Raw genomic sequence first — 21,011 nt, forward strand, 5'->3', positions numbered from 1 at the left:
TGTCTGCCAACAGGGAACAGTGTACCTCCTCCAGGCTGCTGTGGAAAGGGTTTTAGGAGACGGCGTGATGTCAAGATACCAGAGTCTAAAAAGACATGACAAGTTAAAGTGGTCTGTAATCCCTGACTGGATCCTGGTTTGGAAGGGGGAAAAAAAAAAAAAAAGCTACCAAGGACATTATTGGGACAACGGGGGAAATGCTGGTAACATGCCGTCATCGTGTGGAACTCTGGGGGGTGACAGTGGTGTCGTGGTTGCACAGGAGTGTGTCCTCATTCTTATGAGACACACACGGAAGTACTGAGGAGGAACAGTCCCAAGCCCTGCAACCCCCCCTCAAATGGTTCAGAGACAACAGCACGAAAACCAGAGGGAAAACAAGCACAGCAAGACCTTAACCGCTGGCCGTCGAGACAAGGGAACGGGATTCTTGCGGCTACCTACAGGCTGGAAATTTCTCGAGCCACAAAGTTGGGAAATGGAAGTGGTCCCGCCGGGGGCCCCACGTGTGCGCCGCCCTCCCCCCGGCCGCGTGCCGGGCGCCCCCCCCTCCCCCCCGGGCCCCCTGACCTGGCTGCAGCACCCTGATCTCCAGCAGGTTGGAGGTCCGCTCCGCCAGCCGCGTCCAGGAGTTGTTGTAGTTCTTCCGCCACAGCTCAGCCACGCACTGGTACTTGCCCGCCTCTGTGTCGCTGGCCCGGCTGATGCTCAGGCGCACGTTGTTGCTGGACTCGGCCTTCTCGATGGCCGTTCGGGTCCGGAAGCTGGAGGACCTGTCCCCCCACTGGACCCCCCCGTCCCGGGTGAAGGTCACCAGGTCGTGAAACTCGATGGTGCCAACTGGCTGGAACCGCCAGGTCACGGACACGGGGACCCGGGCCGGGTAATGGGGTTTGATGATGCACTGCAGGTCAAAGGAGTCGCTGTAGGTCACGCCTGGCGTGCGCGAGATGGCTGTGACCGCAAAGCCCATTTCTGGAGAGAGAGCAGAGAGACTCCAGCTAGGGGAGACACGAGGATTTCTCAGGGCGGTGTGCGGCAGGGGTGGGGCTGTGGGCCAAGCTAGCGGCACAGAACCGAGGCTCCGGCTCTCTCCTGATGCCCAGGCCAGATCACTTTAGCTCGCATTTAGCACGAGCCCAAAAGACCCCATACACAGAGGCCAGAGGCAAAGCTCCTCAAGCAGCACTTAGCAAACCCTTCCTGATGAAACTTTCATGTCGATCTACCTCCCATCAGCCCTTGCCAGGATTGAGGATACGTAGGCAGAGCCATTCCTACAGATTTGGGGATCCCATGCTGAAACAGGAGAAAAAAGCCCTCAAGCCAACGTCATTCACTGCCTGCAAGGTGGACACTTCCCCACCCCCCCCCCCCCCCCCCGACGCCTCCTCTGCTTGGCCCGCAAGGCACTGGAGCTAGACAAGGAGGAGGCAGAGGATGTGTCCCTGTTCCCCGGGCCAAGCAGTACAGGCTTGCTCACCAGTTCCTTTTCCACTTTCTTTGTGAAATGCAGGGAAGATGGGCAGTGAGGGACCCACAGCAGGTGCGCTGACCTTGAGCAGGTGGGGAACTGGGTGAGGTGAGCTTCTGCAGTTACAGCAGGCTGCCCCCTACTGACGGCAGCAGGCTGATCCCAGATACCGACTCCTCAGTGGGCGCTATGCAAGTTCCTTCACCTTGAAACACTACTTAATATTAACACACTGGTTATGATCATAAGACTGCGAACAGCCAGTGTTTACTGAGTGCGGTGTGCCAGGCGTGGGGCCAACTGCTGTGTTTCCACCACACGTCACTGTGTCCTCAAAATGACCTTGTAGGACAAGAAAGCATCTCATCCATTTCTTACAGACAAGGAAGAGGCACAGAGAGGTTAAATAAACTGCCCGCGATCAAGCAGCCAGGAAATGGCAGAGTCAGGGGTCTTATCTGGCGGTTTTACCCATGGGAAGTGGTTAAAGGCACAGACCCTAGAGCCAGAGGCCCGACTTTGATCTTTCTAAGCTGTGTGGACAACAAGTTACTTCACTTCTCTCTGCCTTGATTTCCCCATCTGTAAAACAGGTCCTCGTGAAGATTAAGTGAGTTAATATTTGCAACGTATTTGGAAGACTGAATTAATATTTGCAACATATGAGGAATGGCATAGTACCTGGCACACGCTATATTTCACTAAATATGTAAAGGGACAAAGTAGACACAAAGAAAAGTACTTTCAATTCTGTAGGGAAAAGACTACGCACAAAATGAATCTTTGGGCTTCAGGTGAGGAGGTTAAGTCAGCAAATAAGTGGAAATAATTTGCTGAAAACTCCCGATCTTCAATTTGGATTTCATAAGCTTCTTTATGCCTCCTTAAAAAAAAAATTTAAGACCCAGAGACCCATCCTTAAACATTAAGTAGTTGTGATAGTCACTTGTGCCCCTGTGTGCAGAATATGTTGCCATGAGAGTGGCAGGATACGGGACCTTAGGGATAGGACATTCCCAGTGTTCCTGGCCCCAGCATCCAAAGATGTCAGCCCAAGAAGAGAGAGCTTCTCCAAGCAAATGACTCTGTCCAGGGCTGACAGAGCACACGCCATGATCGTGGTGCACAGAGCACCGAATTTACTTTAACTGAACGCTCATAATGGCCCACGTGCGGCTGCAGGATGTTCCTATCTGCTGTCTCAGCTGGGTACCTGAGAGTGAACCATACCTGACCCCGTCAATATGAAAACACGTGTGTGTCACTATTTAGACTGAAAGGCAACCTGACCCCACAGTGCCCCCCACTCTTCCCTGCCACAACTGCTTGGGTCTCCCTGATTACGGCTTTGGCCAGAGGCACCCCAGGGGTAGAGAACAGGTAAGCAGAACCAAGCCCGGGATCCCAGGTCAGAGCCCGTGGTGACCCTGACTACGGAAACCACAGACATATGATGAGTATGACAGACGTCAGGGGGATAACCTAAGAGAAGCTATCCTGACCGCTCCTTGGACATTCCTAACCTCGCAGGGTGGGGAAAAGGACTGTTACTGGACATCCGGACATTTCCACAGGTCCACACTGGTGCTGAGCACTGGCCCGGGGACTGAGCTCATCGGCAAACTCAGCCACTGGACAAAGTTTCTAAAGCGAGAAAGCTGAGCAATGCAATTACTACACGAAGCAGGCCAATCTTTGGGATTAAGCTTTTAGAACAAGAAGTGTAATTCTAATCTTGGGTGAGAATACAGTACTCTGTTGAGGGCAAAACCAGCGGGGGCTGCCATCTTTCCTGGGGTGTCAGCTCTAGCTAGGAAGTCGATGGGCAACATGGTCCCAGGGAGTGGGATACATGGTCACCGAGGACAAGTGATGTCACAGCTGTCCTGATAAACAGGAAGACCGAACATGATAACAAGTAGCAGACTGGCCTCTTAAAATTTAATCTACTGATTATATTCGGCGGATAAATGTTGATAGAAGCCGCTTTAACTACCCCGTGAGAAGCAAATCTAATTCTCTGGTTTTAGCAAATCTCAAGGTATCTTTGAATTTCATGCTAATGCGGAAGTGGCTTTCCTAAGGATGGTGCCTTATAGAGGAAGAGATAAAAGCACAGACTTTGGGGGGGGGGGTGAAAAATGAAGAGAGATCCCCAGCTTCCCAGGTTCAGACTGTGGGTCTGTCACTTAAAAGCTGTAGCCGTGAGCAAATTAAAATTAGTTAACCTGTCTCCCTCAGTCTCCTTGTAAAATCAAAGGGTTGAGCTCTTGGTTAGGTGAGAATTCAAAGGGACAAGTGCTTAGACTCTACCAGGAACATAGTAAATGCTAAGTAAATGGCAGAAAGGGGTCTCCTACCCTTCTCTGCCTTGCTCTGGCCTTTTGAGGAGGGCTGGGCCCCTGGGCTGGAGGGCAGGAGAGCCTGGGGGACAGGCGAGAGAGGTTCTGCTCTGCTGGTCTTGGCAGGGACCATGGTCCCCCCACCTGGGGCCACCACTCCTACTGCGTGGCTTCGCTCCCCTGGCCAGAACTTCGAACTTCACTCCTACCAAGCAGACCCAGGAACAGTGACCGCCCCCAGCCGTCACCAGGCCCCCAGGGGCCCCACCGTGCACCACTGGCCCCGTCAACCCTACCTGCACTTTCGTACACAGTCCCTTCAATTAAACCCTCTGGAAGGGGCCATCTGTTTCCTACCAGGACTCTGATAAAAGTCAGGGTAAGGGACCCGATGTGGGAGCAATCTCCCAGCGATCCCACAGAAAGGACGGCCGAGTGCTTCCTTACCGAGAGCCGTGATGGAGATGGGGGTGCTGGCCCGGCGCTCCCCCACGATCTGCCACTCGCCGTCCACTGCCCGCACCCATTCGGTCACGTGGCACTCGTACTGGCCCTCATCCTCCTTCCTGCTGTTGAAGATGCCCAGGCTGAACGAGTTGGGCTGCACCTGCTCCATCTGGACGCCCCCGAAGCTGCTGCGCTCCCAGTAGGACGCGCCTGGCTGCACGGTGCCGTCCCGGTCCAGCCACATGATGTTGCTGCGGCGGTTCTGCCGGTCCACGAGCTGCCAGATGACCGAGAAGCGGCCCTGCGGCCTGCCCGCCGTGCGGACGCTGCAGGAGAAGTGCAGGTGCTCACCCTCAAGGATGACACTGGCGTTGCTGGCCACCTCCACGGAGATGCTGCTCTCTGGGAAGAGGGAGAGAGTGCCACGCTGGGGCTTTCCGGCCTCTACTACCCCCTCCCCCACAGACAGGGCAGGAGGCTGGGTGTGGGTGTCACACTACGCACTTCACCTGGCAGGAGGAACGCCCTCTGACACTTGCTGCGGCAAGCCCTGGCTGCTTCTGGGCACTGCTCCCCACGACTTTAGATCCATCACCTAGGAGGCCCTTTGCTGGGGACCAAGATGTCATGTGGGGTACTGAGGGTCTAAGACCTGAGACTGAACCGGAACCTAAGAAATACAGCATGGTGACGTTCCGACGTTCTATCGGTAATCTGTTCAGCTGGGGCTCAAGGGTTTTTCAACTCGGAATTTCAGGAAGTGGAACAACTCGGAAATTTCTACATCACCTCCATCCTCCCGCCGTTCGGTGCTACGGCAGTCAAATAAGAGCGGAACATCTATCATGGGCCATTTGAGCCCCTCCGGGCAATATCAGCAAAGTGACGGGAGGTACCAGGAAGATAACGTGTGCTTGCTTGGGTGTGGGGGATACTGGGACAGATGTCTGCTTTCATAGTGCGTGTGGCAGTGAGCCCTCATACTTTTTCCATGAACGCAGAGGAACCGACCAAGGCCCCTGGCTCTCTACCCTGCCGTCCACATTCAGCCCTGGTTCCGCTGCTCTGACCCTAACACATCCTGCCAATCAGAGGTGGGGATAAGGACCCCACTCTCTTTGCTCCTGTGCTATTCACTTAGCTCTGAGGTCACTCCGTCGAACTAATTACACTTTATACGCCTCCTTCTGCAGCACAGGGATGGTGTGGTTCCTACCGTGCACTTGTTTTAAAGATTGAAAAGTTAACAAGACAATGTATGTCAACCACCTGACACACAGCAGGTTTTCAAAAACTGGTCACTGGTGATCACGTTAACTTTCCTATTCCGAACAACTTTTGTTTTCATAAACACCACGGACATTCTAATCTGCCTTCACTACACATATGCTATTTTGTATGACTATCTACGTCGAGTTAAAAGAAAAAAAACAAGTGTTAAAGAATACAAAGCACCATAACTAATTTGGCTTCAATTTTCCGGATACCACTGACTTGAAACACAATTTAAAATTAATCAATTAAGTTAAATTCCCCGATTCAGAGGCATACCTGATTATCGAGAGGGATCACACATACATACCCATAACCATGCATTTGAATCAATCTTTGCTCCCCCGTATTTTCCCCCACAGGCAGAAACAGACAGAGATGAGCCCCAAGCCCCAGCAGGTAGTTTCTGTTATGGTGAGGATGCCTGCTACCCATTGCGGGTTGGCTTATTTCGTGTGAAAAATAGGTCTGGGCAGGGTTCAGGCTCCCCAGGAGGGCAACCTCCCCAGGAGCCATACCAGGATGACTTATGGAGATGACCAGGCTTCTGTGGCTCAAAGCATGGAGTTGGAGGCAGGGAGACCAGGGCTTGAAGCCGGGTTTACTGCTTCCTAACTCTGGAATCTTGGGGTTCTTCCTTAACCTACCCCCGCTTCCTTTTCTCACGTGCAAAACGGAGACACTAAGAGTTCCTACTTCTTGGGGCCACAGCACCGTCAATACCTCCAGCACCGTCAATACCAGAGGAGGTAATTTACTTGTCATCATCAGTAATCATACTTCCTCTGTAGGTTAAGGACTCCTCCCCAGCATTATCATTCCATGTGGGGCATCAAAAGGACAACTCCGGTGTCAGGGGTGGGAAACCCCTTTGCTGGCCTCCAGCAGAAATATGACTTGCAGGGTGTCACCGCCATTCCCTACTGCCCCCCCGGTGGACTCCCGTGAGCCCTGGCTTACGAACGATGAGGGCTGCTGTTTGGTGCTCTGTGGCTCCAGCAAAAGCCCGGAAGAATCGCACGGTTACAGGTGGTCCTATGAGAAGAAAAACCGTGCAGGCATCCCAGGCAGAGGCAAACACAGGTGCGGTGCGGGCGCTGCCCCTTAGGACGCGGGATGGGCGTTCCCAGGCCTGAGAAAAGGCGAGCTGACCAGTTAAAACTCTCTGGATGAAGCGAAAACTAGGACAGAACTAATGAGACTCTGACTGCATGTTCGCCAAATGAAATTTCAAATCAGGAGCCGGATGATGTAGCACAGACTTAAGCGCAGAGCGGTGGGTCTGGAGTTAGAAGCAAATATTTCTAATGCAATGCACGCTCAACCACGAACGGAACCGGCCCAGCCGCGTCTCTGCACGGTGCTCTGGCTTCTTCGCTCACGGGATGGAGAGAACACTGGCCTCTACGGGGATTTGAGGAGTGAGAGCGGGGAAGGAAGTGATATATGCAGAAGCACTCTGGGCTCTTGAGAGGAAAAGCGCCATTAAAATCCAAGGCATTATCACCATTACCGACGTGACCGTTGTTCTTTGGTAGACTTACCCAAGTGGCCTTGGGGCAGGATCTGGTGGTGCTGAGGGACTTTAACTACCCAGTTATCTGCTGGAAAAGCAATATAGCAGGCCACAGATCATCAAACAAGTTCTTGGAAGGGGTTGGGGGAAATCTCTTAGCACAAAAGATATAGGAAGTAAACAGCGTAGCTGCCCTTCACTGGATCCTTAACAATGAGGAATTAGTTGCAGATTTAAAAATAGAGAGTCCGTGGTTAAGGCAAGCACAAACCGACAGGAAAACAGTCAGGAGAATGGGCATTCAGTTCAACAATTTCAACTCTACAAATATTCAGCAAGCACCGACCCTATGCAAAGCACCATGCTAGGCATTGCAAAGAAAAAAAAAAGTCTAAGAAACAAAACAATGTCAAGATAATTAGGTGTGTGAGAGAGATTTAAAAAAAAAAAAAAAAACAGAAGTATGAAAGAAAGGAACCCTGTTGGTGAGAAAAGAAAGAAGTAGGCAAGACCCTGTGTCTACTCTTTCCTTCTCGCTTGAAGAGAACTACATCAAAAACGTACAGGTGTAAATAAATATGTAAAGGGAATCATCACAAGGCTAGGGGAGAGAACAGTTTGAGTAGTTGAGAAAAGGTTAAAGGTTAGTTTTAAAACTTCCCTGTCTTGTTTAAAATCATGGCATTAAAAGTTTAATTCTCTTTTTACTAAAAACAGAACTAGGAGAGAATTGAGACGTTAATGAAAACATCCTGATACTATGGATGATTAAACACAACAGGAGCAAACACAGGTTGTGCCCGAGTCCCCAGCCACAACAGTCACCCACCCAGACCCAGACGAGCCCTGCTTACATGGAGGTGGGGGCCCACCAAGCATCCTTGGAAACTGGCTAAGCTTTAAAAGGAAGCCTATGCTCCAGGAAGACGTAAGAGGTCCCACCCACTGACTTTTGAAAACACAATTTCAATAGGGAAGAGACATTTAGGGAAATGCCAACCCTTATACCCCCAAAACCCAGACAGCAAATCCTTTTTAATAATGTGCTCTCAGATTTAAAATCCTCCCACAAAAGACCAACCCTCATAAGTGAGATTTCAAGGTAGGCCTCTACCCACTCCATCTGGGACTTAATTCCCACATGGGAGCCAACAGGCGTCCTGGATTCCTGATTTTCCTCCAAGCTGAGCTGGCAGTGCTGGTGTTGACAGAGGGCAGCCAGTGCTCAGATCTGGGATGCCCCCTCCAACCTGCAGACATACCCCCGCGCCCTGCCTAACTGGGGGTTGCTAAGTGTGGGCAGGCGAGTGGAGAAGGGAGACAGGTGAACTGGTTTTGCCTGCCAGAACTGACTTGAACCCTTGAGTTCCAAAAGCCCCGCCCTCCCCCTCCCTCCCCCTCCCCCGCAGCTCATCGGTCCCCTGACTCCTCTTAAATGATGCCAGCTACAGACCAGACCACGGGGAGCAGAAGGAGACAGCACATCTTCTCTACTTACTGATGGGGAGGACGATGATGGGGATGTTCTTGGGCCGCTTGCTCTCCTTGTCGATGAATTCCCCGGTGACCGTTTTCTCTCTCTCTGTCACACGACAGTTGTATTTCCCGCTGTCATCCTGGCGGAGGTGATAGATCTTCAGCACAAAGACACTGTCGCTCTCTTTGGCCACTTTCAGCTGGCCCCTGGCTTCCCGATGGGCAAATTCACTGTTGAGGACCGGCACTGCATTGGGCCCCATGCTGGCAATGAGCGAGCTGTTGAAGGCCCAGGAGACGGCAAAGTAACGGTCGGGAACGTTCTGAGCCTCCAGGATGCATCTGAACTCCACCGGTTCACCCACCGTGTATAGCCGCTTCTCCGTTTCCAGCCGCACGGTGAACTCTTTGTCTAAGAAAACGAATTAACAAAACGATGGATGCCTTCTGGGTGAATGAGGGTCCCCGGCTAACCCAAGTGCACCAGCAAATTCCCACCCCCCATGCCCTCTTTACAGTGCCAACCACAGCACTTCCCCTTGTCTTCAGAGAAAAACCCAGAGTCTTCAGAGAAATTCCTGAGGGTCGCAGACAGAACTCAAAGGCAGCTAGACCCAGACAGTCTAAGGGGCTTGTTACCTCAGTTAAGACGCGTGGGGCTCCGTCTGCAGCCTATGACGCAGAGGTCAACAAGGTCTATCATCCCTGACATCGCTTACCCAGGCCTACCCTTGATCTATATACTCCCAGAACCCCATGTAAGCAGCAGGATTGCAAACATTTTCTGCAGATGTTGTAGGACTCACCCCCACTGACACGTGAGACAAAATTACACAGTGCTGACCCCAATCCTCATAAACGCTCAAAAAAATACATACACTGAAATATGTTCTCCACTGCCACATGGGTACTGGAAATCAGACACAGGTAAGACAACCCTTCACACAATTCCAAGGGCAAAGGGAAAACCAAAGTCTCTCCATGAGTTACCACCTGTCAGATAAAATCTCAAGAAAGATGGAGAGGGAAAATTTTTACCCACTTCCACCGAAAGCTAATGACCTCTGAAATGGACAATGAATCCAAGCACCCTTCAGAAAGCTGGGTGTCTGATCAGGAATGGGGGGGGCGGTGCTCAAAGAAGGGCTCATCGCCACTAACAGCATCCCACGCACAGTGAGACAGTGGGAGGCTCTCATGCCTCCCAGGTTCAGCCTCTAAGCTCTAAGATGCTCTAAGAGCTCTAAGCTCTCAGCCTCTAAGATGACGCGTGGATGGTGCTTCGCCTGCTAGCATCTCTCTCTCTAAGAGTCTGCATGCAGGATAGACTCCCTGACTAAAATCGACAGAAACAGAAGAAAAGACAACCAGCGCTGCCACCAATGGGGAAGCAGAGGCTTTTAAGGAGGACATTGCACACTCTCGATACCTCTCCTTCCCCCTCCCTCCCTATCCCCATTCAAGGAATCACCCAGAGCCCTGGCCTCAGAGTTCCCAGGCAATCCCACGGATTGCCTTGCACAGTGATGCTCCCTACTCTGTCTCTAGCACTCACTTCGTGTCTTCCAGGCACTGCTACCGACCTGACCTTGGCCTTACAGCTCTCTCTTACCTGGTCTCTCCACATCAGACCCAACCTGCTTAATCAACCTCCATCTGGCCTCCATGGCTTTTTGCTTCTAGAACCCAGATCTAACTGTCATTCCTTCCTTTAAAATCTCTATTTCCCCCCTCTAAGTGTCTGCAGCAGTGATTTTTAAGCATTCCTTGGTGGGGGGCGGGGGTGGTGCAGAGGCAAGGGACTTTGTTCCTACAAAACCTTGTGTCGCCCAATATAGACAGCATTTGGTTGAAGCAGGCGAGGGAACGCTGTGGCCCTCACACGCCTTCCTCCAGCACCTCCTGGCGCGCACAGACACATGGACACATACACACCTCCACGTGCAACCTCTCAGCCAGCTCTAAGGGCTTCCTCAGATCCCAAGAACAGCTTGCAAACACCTGGTCGGTGGAGTCAAGGCCAAGCTCCAGATCACAATATGTGGGGCTTCTGGCCGCCTTTCCTTCCTCTTCTCCTCACTCATTCCCAGGACACAAGCTCGCCCCACGCTGGACTCCTCTCTGCTTGCCAAACACAGCACACAGTTTTGAGCCTTTATGCTTGTCCCTCTGACGCCTCTGCAGGCTTCAGATTTGGCTCAACTCACCAAACTCGTTGGCTTTCTTGGATTTGCCTTAATGCTCCCATCCAGGGAAAACTTAATGTTGTGAGACCACTCCCCAGTCACCGTGTCCCTGAGCGCTGGACGCACAATAGCATCACAGCATTCAATACACTCTACTTAGCCACCGGCCTTCACATCCACACCTTCCCTCAGTGCAGCCTCCAAGAGGCGTTCATCTTTGAAACCCCGGTGCCACACCTTGAATGCAGCAGAGACCCTAAATGTTTACTGAAACATTTAAGAGAAGCACAAAGCTGGGGCTGCAACCATTGAACCCGAAGAGCCCAGAGGCACAGAGTAACACCATCAACTTTTTTTTTTTCCAATCTGGTTTTCCCTTTGCTGGCTTCATCTGAATACATTTGCTGGGCAAATGCAAAAAGTCCTAATCCCAAATTGGTAAGATTAAAATAAAGATTAACTGATGCAACCTAATTTAAAAGCATTAAGATTCAAAATTTGGTCCAGACTTTTGAAGCCGATCTTAAAACCATCCAGGAAGGGAAAGGATAAATATGAAATCAAGTGGCTTCCACAGATGTCTTAGTACTGGAAGATCCAGAAGCTGCTAAACGCTCTGGGTCCTGCAGAGCAGATAAAACACTCCCTTTCCGGGAGCCAACGCTTCTCGTCAAAGCCCATCAGATGTCCAGAGAATCACTCCTGCCCTATCACCCATGGAGCTGTGCTTGACGACACGAGTGGTGGTGGAATCGCCTGGACAGTGTACTGGAAATCCAGCTTCCCAGATCCCAGCCCAGGAGCCTGGTTCAGGAAAGCAGACTGTTGGGCAAGTCGGAAGCACTGCTCTACAGGGACCTATGAACGAGTGGCAGAAGACCAAGACCACTGACATGTAGCAAATGGGAGTGTGACGTTAAGGACAGGTCCCGAAGAGGAGACCCCACCGGCACCACAGCTCACCTGCCGCACCTACACATCTCCAACGCCAGCCCCTCGCCAGAGGTGAGCGGCAACACAAGGAAGGCCCGCGGGCCACTTGCTGTGCCTGATGATGGCACAATCACCACCTTGCAACCAAAGCCGGGGGACTGAAGGCTCATGGAGAGCCCTCCCCCAGCCCCGCAGAGGCAGCCAGCGACAGCGGTCGGCTCTGATCTGGAGCACGGCTGGACTCGGGGGCATGGGGAGCACAGTGTGAGACTGCGGGAGAATAACACGAGCAGGCAGGAAAGGAATCGGCTCATGGTGCTGCCATCTTCTTGCCCCAGCTATAAACATGTCACCTGACCTCCTCTTTCACCAGATTTATGGAAGAATCTGGCACTCGCCAGGCTGGCCTTGCCAACCCCTCCCGTGACCTCTCTCGGGAACCCCCACAAAGCAATCTGCCCCTGGCATCTGTCCCACCACTGCCTGACCTCGCAGAACTTCTGAGGGACTCCGAAGGAATAGGCGATTAAGCATTTTGGAAATGGTAAAACACCACCAAAGACATATCATTAATATAAAGAAATAATAACTTAAGCCAAAATTTCTCTAGATCATAATTTCATACCTCTGGTGGAAGGCTCACAATCTCACATGTCTTTCACAAACGAAACAGGACTGGTCCCCAAAACAGGCAACATCATCAAAGGGGGCAGACCAGTGTGGCTAATGGGGGAACCCAGTCATCAGACACAAACAGTTTATGTGACATCTCCCAGTTTTTAAAATGAATTTGTAATTCAAGGAAATATAAAATTCCAGGTAGGTCCAAGAAACCAGGTCTGTAAGCCGGACTCGGTCCGGGCTGCCCTCTCCAAGACTCACTAGTCGGTCAGATGGTACGTAGGTATCTATACATTCCTAGGACTTTCAGAGGTCACCAGAGAAGGAGTTGGCACACCCTCCCAGCGTCTGACAACCCACACCGTCAGGCAGAGAATGGGCACGAGAGAGACTGACCAGTGGGCTGGACGTTGACCACGGTTCCCTCGGAACGCTTTCGGGTCATGGCATACCACGAGCCATCCGGATCCTGGATCCACTCGGCAGCCTCACAGTAGAACTCGCCCTGGTCGGAGGGCCGCAGGTGGAAGACGGTGAGGCGGAAGGTGGTGCTCCCCAGCTTGTCCAGCCGTACCTCCCCCAGACTCTGCCTCTGCGCATATTCGCTGCTGGAGTGAAGCACGAAATCTCGGCTCAGGGAAATCACCTCCACGGGCTTCTCGCCCCCTCTCTGCCGGAGCCAGGCCACAGACAGGTGGCTGTGCTGGAACGTCTCCGTGGTCACCTCACAGGTCAGCTCCAGAGGGTCCTGCTCCACTTTGTGCAGAGTCTGCGGTATGGCCGTGGTCTGCAGAGTGTCAGGGATCACTGCAACACAGAAGCATCCCGAGCACACGGTCACAAAGCTGCAGAATCAGTCTCACACTCACGGGGGCCAGCCGCCCACCCCGCCCAGCCTTCGGCAATCACCGTGAGGCTGCAGGTGACCCCAGGTAGCACAGAAACAGAAGGGATTTTCTCTTTGGGTTCGGACTGCAATTTTTCGACACTTACCTGTTCGATATTTTAATAACTTTTAGATAACAGGCAGGATGTATTTCGTTTCACGTACTAAACGAAGTCCCTGAAAATACCGCGTGAAACGAATTCTCTTTTTAAGCTCAGATGGTTTGCGTTGGTACCACTTCAGGATACTTTCACTTGGCTTCTGACCGATCTTCCAAAGGAAACAGTTCCTAGAAGTTTACATTTCTGTGTGCCCGGCTCACCTCCTCCCTGCTCGCCATCCCACCCTCACCTCCCCCCGACTCACGTCAGCAATGCATTGCTCTAGGAAGGCTAGGTTTCAGAAAATCTTTTTGGTAGAGGAAAGCAAGAGCATCCTTGGTTGTCTGATAGGCTGGATTTTCATATGATTCATGTGTCAAAGTGGTCTGGGCTGGAAGAAGTCATAGTTTGGGCAAGCGAGGACGCTGCCTCTTGGCCACTTGGTCAGAACCGTACTCTGGAGACTAAACACGGCCCCTCTCGGCCTGATAAGGACACCCCAATCACAACCAGTGTGTGTTTCCTCAGCACACCCACCTCGGGCCTGGCTCTCGCAGGCCTCCTGATAGGATGTGGCATGAACGGCGAGCTTGGCGTGGAGGGCGGGGGGATTTCTGGGTGGACAGTGTGGGGCTGCAATGTTCACCCACGAGGACGGTCAACAATACCAAGGCTGTTCTGTCCTTCTGCCCCAAGTCTTAACTTTCCAGTTTTTATTATCACAACTATGCCTGGAGATCATGACTCGGGCAGAAAAAGAAGACCAGCCTCGATACTGGTGACCCTTCACGTCAGCAAGCATGGGGGCCCAGTGCCGTCCACACCTAAATGTGTCCCCTCCCCTACCGCCAGCTCCCGTCTGAGCAAGGACCTACAGCCGTATCCGCTTCCTGACTGAGCAGTGCCCCCGGTGTCACTGAGCCCGTCCAAGGGCCTGCTATCTGCAAGCCCTTTCACTTCTCTTCCAGCTGATGTCCTATGCTCCGTCTTTCTCGTCATTTCTTCGGGCAACCACAGATGTCCTTGCCTTGTATCCCCTATCCCCTTTCACCAGCTACAGGATCCGTTAGCCTTCTCTGAATTCTTTTTTTTTTTTTTTTAATGTTTATTTTTGAGAGAGAAACAGAGAGAGAGCGGGAGAGGGGCAGAGAGAGAGGGACAGAAGATCCCAAGCAGGCTCTGCACTGACAGCAGAGAGCCTGATGAGGGGCTCAAACTCACGAACTGTGAGACCGTGACCTGAGCTGAAGTTGGGACACTTAACCGACTAAGCCACTTAGGCGCCCCTTCCTTCTCTGAATTCTTAACACCTGCACTACAGTTTTCATAAGTTTTAGCCTCAACCTGCTATGTATTCACAAACGAACCCACAACCTTTGTTCACTCATGCTAGGTGTTAACCACTCAAATGTGTGGGGAACTTTGGTCTTTTGGGTTTTTTTTTCAAGTGAAATACAGTTGCACTATTAAAGAAGCGACTCGGTGTTATGGACTCCACGTTTATTTCCTCCCCTCCCCCCCCAAATCCACATGGTAAATCCCAGTGGGTCCCACACACAGTGGTGTCTGGAGGTGAGGCCTCTGTGGGGGGTGATTAAGTCAGGAAGGTGGAACCCTCATGTATGGGATTAGTGCCCTTGGAAAGGGACCTGTGAGCTCTCTCATTCCCTTTCTGCCACGGGAGCAGACAATGAGAAGTCAGAAGTCGGCAACCCAGAAGAGGGCCTCCCCCGCCCAGAACCGACCGTGCCGGCACTTGGATCTTGGACTCGCAGCCTCCAGAACCGTGAGAAGTAAATGCCTGTTGCTGAAGCCACCCAGTCTGCGGTATTTTGTTACAGCGGCCCGAGTGGACCTGCTCGGGTGGGACACCGGCCACGGGAAACATCACCTCCTTACCTACTAGGTTCATCTTGGCACTGTAACTCCCAAAGTACCGCTCATCCGTGTTGGGCGTGTGGCACTCGTACTCCCCGGCATCCCGGGCCTGGAGATCGGTGATGTGCAACAAGGCCGAGTTCCCCTGGACCCTCTCCACGTAGATCTTCCCCCCACGGACGCGCTGGGTATAGATGGCATAAGGGAAGGAAGAGTCCACGGTGCTGACGATCTGGACCTCGCGCTCCGGGGCGGACGGCAGGTAAATGGACCACTGGAAGTTCTGCTCAGAAGGCCCCTGGTAGCCACTCACGTTGCACCAGATGGTGATGTGGGAGCCCTCCGTGCGGTACAGGGGTCCTTCCTGGACGGCAACATGCCGCTGTGCCAGCACTATACCTGTGGGGGACACACACACAGGCTCGCTTACTCCTCAGACCAAGATGCAGCGCAGGCAGCAATCTCCAAAGGCTTTGTTGTTTGTATGACATGATAATATAAATAGCTTACTGGCCCTTTCGGAGGCGCTCTGTGATTTATAAATATTAATTAAAACACTCGGTGGTAAAGCTCTGTCCCTAATTTGCATATATGGAAATCGGATCGCGCAAAGTCGTGGTTCTGTTACTTATTCAACGGCTGACCCCTGGGAGTTTCATTTAGTCCCTCTGTTTGTCATCTGTGTGGCGGTTTTATATCTATTTATTAACGCTGTTTATAAAGTTTTTAATAAAACGAGCAGGAAAAGTTGAATCCCTGGCACACAGTCAGATGAAAACAAATAAAAGCAACCGTCTTGCAATCTGGGCCTGCAGGCAGGGAGGAGTCCCGGTGCCCTTTCTTTGGAGCTGCAGCCTAGGTTTTCAAATGTGGCTACTCCCGGGACACCACGTGGAGGAGTGTGACTTACCTCCTCTACCCTCCTTGAATGGGGGCAGAGCTGAGCTCCCGCAGGCTGCAGCAGCTTTAAGTCGAGTGAGTGCCCCTGAGTGTGAATGTGCAGGGCTGAAGCGGATCCCTGCTGCCCAGATGCCCACACGTTGCCAATGGCAGGTGATGGGGGGCTGACAGTGCAGACCCGTAACAAGGAAGCAAGCTTGCCCTTAGTATGGTGGCTCTGATTCCCCACCAGTCCCCCTGCCTTCCACCTGGGATATGCTTCTCTGGGGTCCCCTCTGCCTCCTCCATGTTTTTCTTTTTTTTTTTTTTTTTTTTTTTTAATTTTTTTTTTCAACGTTTATTTATTTTTGGGACAGAGAGAGACAGAGCATGAACGGGGGAGGGGCAGAGAGAGAGGGAGACACAGAATCGGAAACAGGCTCCAGGCTCCGAGCCATCAGCCCAGAGCCTGACGCGGGGCTCGAACTCACGGACCGCGAGATCGTGACCTGGTTGAAGTCGGACGCTTAACCGACTGCGCCACCCAGGCGCCCCATCCTCCATGTTTTTCTTAACACGGTCTCCCCAGTAGACTCAGGGGTGAGGAAATATGGTGAGTTTCACTTCTCATTCCATGCCAGCCTAACGCTGATCCTGCCTGAGCCACTGAGCAGGTGGGAGGGGGCACATGCCTTTGGGCTTCCTTCCCTGAAGCAGCAGCAGCCGGGCACAGCAGCGAGGCAGGTGAGTTCTAGCCACAGCTCTGCCAGGAATTGGAGCAGGATGTGTCATCTTGGACAAGTTGCTTCTCCTTTCTAGACCTGAATCTCTTCAACCACAATATTATTTTTTAAATGTTTATTTACTTTTGAGAGAGACGGACAGACAGAGTGTGAATGAGGGAGGGGCAGAGAGAGAGACACAGAATCCACGAAGCAGGCTCCAGGCTCTGAGAGCTGTCAGCACAGAGCCCGATGTGAGCCACTTAGGCGCCCCAGACCGTGAGATCCTGACCTGAGCTGATGCCGGACGCTTAACCGACTGAGCCACCCAGGTGCCCCTAAAATGATTTCTAAGAAGGCCTGGGAGTAGACTAGCACATGTGCCAATGCTGACTTTGTCACTTCCTAGCTGTGACTCTGGATAAGTAACTTAACCTTCCCAAGCTTCAGTTTCCTCATCTGGAAGAAGGGAATAATAACGTGTGCCTCCCAGAGCTATTGAAAAGACTGAGTAAGAGAACATGTGCAAAGCCCCCGATACACAGTCCAGCCCACAAATACTCCTCAGTAAAGAGCCGCTAGCTAACCCTTTCTGGCTGGAACGTTCTGTAGCTCTGGATCCTCAGGGTTTGGCCAGGGATCACCCAAGGACATTCCAATGGCCCCTTGACAATGGCAGCATCTCTGGGCCACCCACAGCTGCAGCGCACTTCCTCTCCGTGAAACCTTCCCTCTCCCCCTCTAGAAAGGAATCGCAGCTGCCCCCAGCGTAAACCTATCTGATGGGGGTCCAGCTGGTGAACAGCCGGTACAGCTCAAGTACTAGCAGGACGCAGCTCTAAGCCCAGTCCGGGGGCGCAGCTTGCAGGGGGAGGGGGGGCAGGGCTTGTGCCTCAAAGCAAGCTGATCTAATCGACAAGATGACAGACTTTAAAACAGACCCCGCAAGGCAAGACCCGTGGCTTATGAACCGTAATTCACGGAGAACCTTTTCCCCCAAACGAAATCTTGCCCAGAACCTCATCTTGGCTTCAGCACCAGAAAGTGGGAACTGAAAAAATGAAGGGTGGGAACCGAATCAACAGATCATGGTGGTGTGTGAATTTACCCGATCCATTCTGCTTGACAGCATTGATTACGATATCGAAAGTCATTGAGAAGACAGCTCATTAGTTATTTTCAGTCTGTTAAAATGTGGTGTATAACATTTTGACTATGTGTACTCTTTTTATGACAACTTAAAATATCTATATGGTGACATTTAAATCAAATGTTTGCAGTTCTCTAGAAACGCAGAACTCTGAAAACAATGTAACTATAGTCATAACATTTAGGTCTCTTTGCACTTCAGCGTTCTGTTAACCAACAGCCACCGCCACTCGTCGCCGCCCGCTGCAAAGAAGGCTGGAGGCAGGTCGGGAGCCAGCTTCTTCCTTGAAGACGCTACTTCTCAACCTTGCTCTACGGTACTGTCACCAGGGAGCTTTACAAAATAGCAGGGTCTGGACCCCACCTGAGGGAACTGGGCATTCGCATTTCTAAAATGCCCAGTGCATGGCAGGGTCAGGAACTGCTCCTCCCGGGTGTCTCCACATAGTGGCAACCAGGTGTCCAAATGAGAAAACATGTCCTAACGTTCAAGCTCTCTGGCTTTCAGCTCCTTCCTTCTGCAAACACTCCATATCGATTTGGGTCAAGAAAGTTTCACTCTTCCCTAGTGACTGGGTGGACGGGAGGCCCGTCAGATACTGGCTATTGTGAGGCAGTGCTGAGCTTACTCAGCCCCCAGCCCGCATCCAACCCACAGACCTTCCCAAAGTGCTTGGTCCTTGGATAGTACACACCACCCCCTGAAAAGCAAACAGTATTAAGTGGCATTAAGGAGCCAGGGCAGCGGGGTCAGAACAACTTGTCCAAGCCAGAAGCAGGTTATAAGCAGCACTGCCAAACAAACAAATAAGTAAACTTTGGATTGTACTTGAGTCACACACATTCAGCTGCACCCATGTTTTCGTCACCTCCTTAATTTCCTTCCTGCCCCCAAAGGGCTTTTGACCCCTGAAAATAATGCCGTTCTTAGGGAATGGACCCTAACATAGAAGTAAAAATTACCTTATTTTCCTCAGTCTTATTCCCTCCATAGTTCCCCCTCCATAGTTCCTTCTCTAGCACTGCCCCTCACTTTCTGAGACCTCAAAGAGAACCAGGTCCCCTACCTGGGGCTCAGGCATCCCCTAACCTCATGGCCCCTCCCATCTTCCCTCTAAGCCTACAACAGAAGACTCCTCCTGGGCAGGGATCACCTTTTTTTTTTAATTAATTTTTTTTTTCCTTTAGACATTCCTATACTTTTTGAATTCCTCTGCAACAAGCAAATATCACTTATGTAATTTAAAACAAAAGAACAAGTATTCACAGTATTATATAGAACTGAAAAGTATTATATACAACTGCACCAAAAGCAGAAAAAGCGTAGAAGACAAAAACAAAAACAAAGAGCAAGGACAACAAATGCAAAACAGTGACGCAATGTGGTATATACTAACCCAACCATATCAGTAATCACTTCGAATGTCAATCGCTGGTCTAAATGTGCCAACCAAAAGACAGGGATTGTTAGGGTGGATCTAAAAACAACCCAACTACATCTTATCTACAAGAAATCCACTCTAGATACACGGATGCGTGTAGATTAAAAGTAAACGGATGGAGGAAAACACACCACGTGAACACTAACCAAAGGAAAGCGGGAGTCGCGACATTAATTTCAGACAGAGCAGATTTCAAAGTACAGAAAGTTATCGCTGCTGATGAAGGACATTACATAGTTCTCCACGAAGACATACCAGTTCTTCACATGGATGCACATAACAACAACATACTAGATGAGGCAAAAACTGAACAGAACTGTAAGGAGAAACAGATGAATTTGCTATCATAGCTGGTGTCTTCAGTACACCTCCGTCAGAAATAGACAGACCTAACAAGCCGAGAATCAGTAAAGACATAGCTGAACTCAACACCATCAATCAACTGAATATAATGGACGACTATTGACCGCTTCATCCAACAACAGCAGAATACACATTCTTCTCAAGCTCACATGGAACATTCACCAAAACAGACCACATTCTGGGCCATAAAACACACCTTAACAAATTGAAAAGATTAGAAATCATACACTGTCTGCTAGCAGACCACAATGGTATTAAGCTAGAAATCAATAACAGAAAAATAATTGGAAAATCCTGAACTGTGGATATCAAACAACACACTTCTAGAGAATACCTGGGTCACAGGAGAAATCTCAAGAGATATTTAAAAGTACAGTATTTTGAATCAAATGAAGATGAAAGCACAGCTTATCAAAATGTGTGATATTCAGGGAAAACAGTGCTTCAAGGGAAATTTTATAGTATTGAATGCATGTATTAGAAAAGAAGAAAGATCTTGGTTTAATTTTTTTTTTTTACACATTTATTTATTTTTGAGAGACAGAGTGAGACAGAGTGGGAGCAGGGGAGGGGCAGAGAGAGGAGACAGAATTCAAAGCTCCAGGCTCCAGGCTCCGAGCAAGTGGTCAGCACAGAGCCCAACGTGGGGTTCAAATCCACGAACCGTGAGATCATGACCTGAACCGAAGTCGGATGCTCAACCGAGCCACCCAGGTGCCCCAAAAAGAAGAGAGATCTCAAATCAGTAATGTAAATTTCCTCCTTAGGAAAATAGAAAATGAAAAGCAAATGAAGTCCAAAGTAAGCAGAAGAAATCACAAGAATCAGAGGAGAAATCAATGATATTGAAAACAGGAAATCAATGGGGCGCCTGGGTGGTGCAGTCGGTTAAGCGTCCGACTTCAGCCAGGCCACGATCTCGCGATCCGTGAGTTCGAGCCCCGCGCTGGGCTCTGGGCTGATGGCTCGGAGCCTGGAGCCTGTTTCCGATTCTGTGTCTCCCTCTCTCTTTGCCCCTCCCCCATTCATGCTCTGTCTCTCTCTGTCCCAAAAATAAATAAACATTGAAAAACAATTTTTTTTTAAAAAGAAAACAGGAAATCAATAGAGAAAAATCGACAAAATCAAAAGCTGGTTCTTTGAATAGATCAATAAAATCAATAAGCCCCTAGCCAGACTAACGAAGAAAAAAGAGAAAGGACACCAATTACTAATATCAAAAGTGAAAGAAAAGACATCACTACAGAGTCTGTGAAAATTAAAAGGATAATAAAGGAATCCTATGAACAATTCTGTGCCTACAAATTTGATAACCTAGGTGAAA

At 50.7% G+C, this 21,011-nt stretch overlaps 1 protein-coding gene across 2 annotated transcripts in view; it reads right to left on the reverse strand.

The window, feature by feature from the left end:
• Positions 1-21,011, reverse strand: part of IGSF3 (immunoglobulin superfamily member 3) — a 93,932-nt gene that overhangs the window by 24,072 nt on the left and 48,849 nt on the right. Inside the window, exons 3-8 of one of the 2 annotated variants that reach the window (XM_043575941.1) lie at positions 15,154-15,531; positions 12,664-13,074; positions 8,550-8,939; positions 7,080-7,139; positions 4,264-4,665; positions 571-975 (exon numbers count right to left, since the gene is read on the reverse strand). In XM_043575941.1, coding sequence (XP_043431876.1) covers positions 571-975; positions 4,264-4,665; positions 7,080-7,139; positions 8,550-8,939; positions 12,664-13,074; positions 15,154-15,531 — 2,046 coding nt within the window. The remainder of the gene's footprint in view (positions 1-570; positions 976-4,263; positions 4,666-7,079; positions 7,140-8,549; positions 8,940-12,663; positions 13,075-15,153; positions 15,532-21,011) is intronic. The other variant, XM_043575942.1, reaches the window with a different exon arrangement.

Source organism: Prionailurus bengalensis, chromosome C1, assembly GCF_016509475.1.
Source record: "Prionailurus bengalensis isolate Pbe53 chromosome C1, Fcat_Pben_1.1_paternal_pri, whole genome shotgun sequence".
Classification (NCBI taxonomy): Eukaryota; Metazoa; Chordata; class Mammalia; order Carnivora; family Felidae; genus Prionailurus; species Prionailurus bengalensis.